Source organism: Sinocyclocheilus rhinocerous, unplaced genomic scaffold (genome assembly GCF_001515625.1).
Source record: "Sinocyclocheilus rhinocerous isolate Xijiao unplaced genomic scaffold, SAMN03320098_v1.1 scaffold232, whole genome shotgun sequence".
Lineage (NCBI taxonomy): Eukaryota > Metazoa > Chordata > Actinopteri > Cypriniformes > Cyprinidae > Sinocyclocheilus > Sinocyclocheilus rhinocerous.
In genome coordinates, this window is record NW_015641295.1 from 955,182 (window position 1) to 957,685 (window position 2,504).

At 39.9% G+C, this 2,504-nt stretch overlaps 1 protein-coding gene across 2 annotated transcripts in view; it reads left to right on the plus strand.

The window, feature by feature from the left end:
* The window catches only part of LOC107754756 (nucleolar and coiled-body phosphoprotein 1-like), a 12,610-nt gene that overhangs the window by 878 nt on the left and 9,228 nt on the right, over positions 1 to 2,504 (plus strand). For both annotated transcript variants that reach the window (XM_016571329.1, XM_016571328.1), the window contains exons 2-5: positions 373 to 428; positions 553 to 710; positions 1,276 to 1,385; positions 1,728 to 1,845. In XM_016571329.1, the coding sequence (XP_016426815.1) occupies positions 373 to 428; positions 553 to 710; positions 1,276 to 1,385; positions 1,728 to 1,845 (442 nt within the window). The remainder of the gene's footprint in view (positions 1 to 372; positions 429 to 552; positions 711 to 1,275; positions 1,386 to 1,727; positions 1,846 to 2,504) is intronic.

Here is a 2,504-nt window from a genome sequence, read left to right on the forward strand (position 1 = left end):
GTGTGTGTGAAACAAAGCGACGGCGAGTCGTACGTCTTCACACTAGAGTTTACGGTACGTTAAATACAGGTGCGCTGCGCATCCATTTAGATTAACTGAAAAACAGCACAGATCGCTTGGCGGAGAGTGAAACTGATGCGCTCAGTCAGAGAGTGTTCGGCGAGAGAAAATATATCTGAGCTAAACTTATACTTAGCCTCCAACTCACACACTGGCGAGTAAAATCTGAGAATTTATTAGCAATTGGCTAATATTAGACATAATTTAGTCGCCAGAGTGAAGATTTAGTCGCATATGCGAGTGATTTACTCGCAATGTAGAGGGTTGATATATACTATATGATTTACAATTGTGTCTGTTTCATCTCATTAGAAACCTCAAGACCAAAATGAGGACAGTCTCCTGGACATCTTCAATTTTTGGGTGAAGTATGTACAAGCTGTGTCTTATAATTGTTTGAATGGCAACTGTAGGTCACTCTTGGTCATATACCTGTAGTTTTGCTGTCATTTCCACTGTTGGCTTGTACTTACTATGATTTGCCTGCTCAAGGTCCCCAGAAACCAAAAAGCGCAAAGCGGTCACCAGTGGCCCTGCGGCGGTCAACGGCCCATCGGCCAAGAAAGCAAAGAAAGATGCGGTGAGGTCAAGTAGTGAGGACTCCAGCAGTGAAGAGGAAGCTGCAGCACCTGCCAAGAAAGTCGTACAAGGTACAGAGCTGTTTTTCTTATGCTCAGCTCACCAAGGCTGTATTTACTTGATCAAAAATACAATACAATCAGTATTGTTGCAAAATATTAGGTAACACTTTATTTTAAGGTGTCCTTGTTACACATCTTACATGTACTGTTATTATAATAACAATAAAGTATACATAATTACATGCAAGTAGCACTAATACAAACCCTAACCATATAGTAAGTACATGTAGTTAATTAATATTACTCAGTACTTAAATATATTATTATAAGTTATATATTTCTTTTAATATATTTTAAAATGTAGTTTGTTCCTGTCATGGCACAGCTGAATATTCAGCATCATTACTCCAGTTTTCAGTGTCACATGACCCTTCAGAAATCATTTTAATATGCAGATGTGGTGCTCAAGAAACATGTCTTAATGTTGAAAATGTTCTTAAACGCATCCTTCCTGAATAGAAGTATTAATTTCTTTAAAAATCTTACTGACCTCAAATTTTGTGCAGTAGTGTGTTTAAACACTCCATTATTTAACTTTGATATTAATTACTTGGTATTTAACTGTATTTGACAGCGAAAGCTCCTGCTCCTAAGAAGCCAGCAGCTGTAGCTGCTAAAAAGAGCAGCAGCTCTGAAGACTCCAGTGACTCGGAGGATGAAGCTCAGGCTAAAACAGCAGCAAAGGTCAGGAAGCTGCATGCTGTTTATGTTTCTTTAAAAATCTTACTGACCTCAAATTTTGTGCAGTAGTGTATGTTTAAACACTCCATTAAGTATTTAACTTTGATATTCATTACTTGGTATTTAACTGTATTTGACAGCGAAAGCTCCTGCTCCTAAGAAGCCAGCAGCTGTAGCTGCTAAAAAGAGCAGCAGCTCTGAAGACTCCAGTGACTCGGAGGATGAAGCTCAGGCTAAAACAGCAGCAAAGGTCAGGAAGCTGCATGCTGTTTATGTGAGCGTGTGTGGTATGACTCTGCTAGGATGCCTCTTCCTGAATCTGGGTCTTGTTTGTTTGGTGCACAGAAGCCTGCAGCTGTGAAACCTGCTGTTCAGCCTGCAGCAGCAGCCAGGAAGAAAGACACCAGTTCCAGCAGTGAGGAGTCAGACTCTGAGGAGGAGCCGGCCAAAACTCCAGCAACAGGTGAGCTGAAGAGAGCAGCTGTCTGTCATGAATGAAACGGCTTCACAGTCTTTTCAGCCACACAGTATCATTATTTCTGTGTTACAAGCATTCAAATCACAGAGGTACTGGGATAAAAGTTTATAGTTCAGATATCAACGGTGTGTACAATAGCGATTAAAATAGAGTAAATCACCTTTTGTAAGTAATTTGACACTTCAAATGAAGATTTATCGATTACATTGAGTACGTTTACATGGACAACAATACTCCGATTTTAATACGATTAAGACAATACTCTTGATTAAAGGGATAGTTCACCCAAAAATGAAAATGTGATGTTTATCTGCTTACCCCCAGGGCATCCAAGATGTAAGTGACTTTGTTTCTTCAGTAGAACACATATGATGATTTTTAACTTTAACCGTTGCAGTCTATCAGTCGTATAATGCATGGCAATGGTAACAAAATCTATGAGAGTAAAAAAAACATGCACAGACAAATCCAAATTAAACCCGGCGGCTCGTGACGACGCATTGATGTCCTAAGACACGAAACGATCAGTTTGTGCCAGAAACCGAACAGTATTTATATCATATTTTACCTCTAATACACCACTATGTCCAACTGCCTTGAGCGCGTGCACGGTATCCGGTGCGTGAGGTGTGTACGTGCTCTGG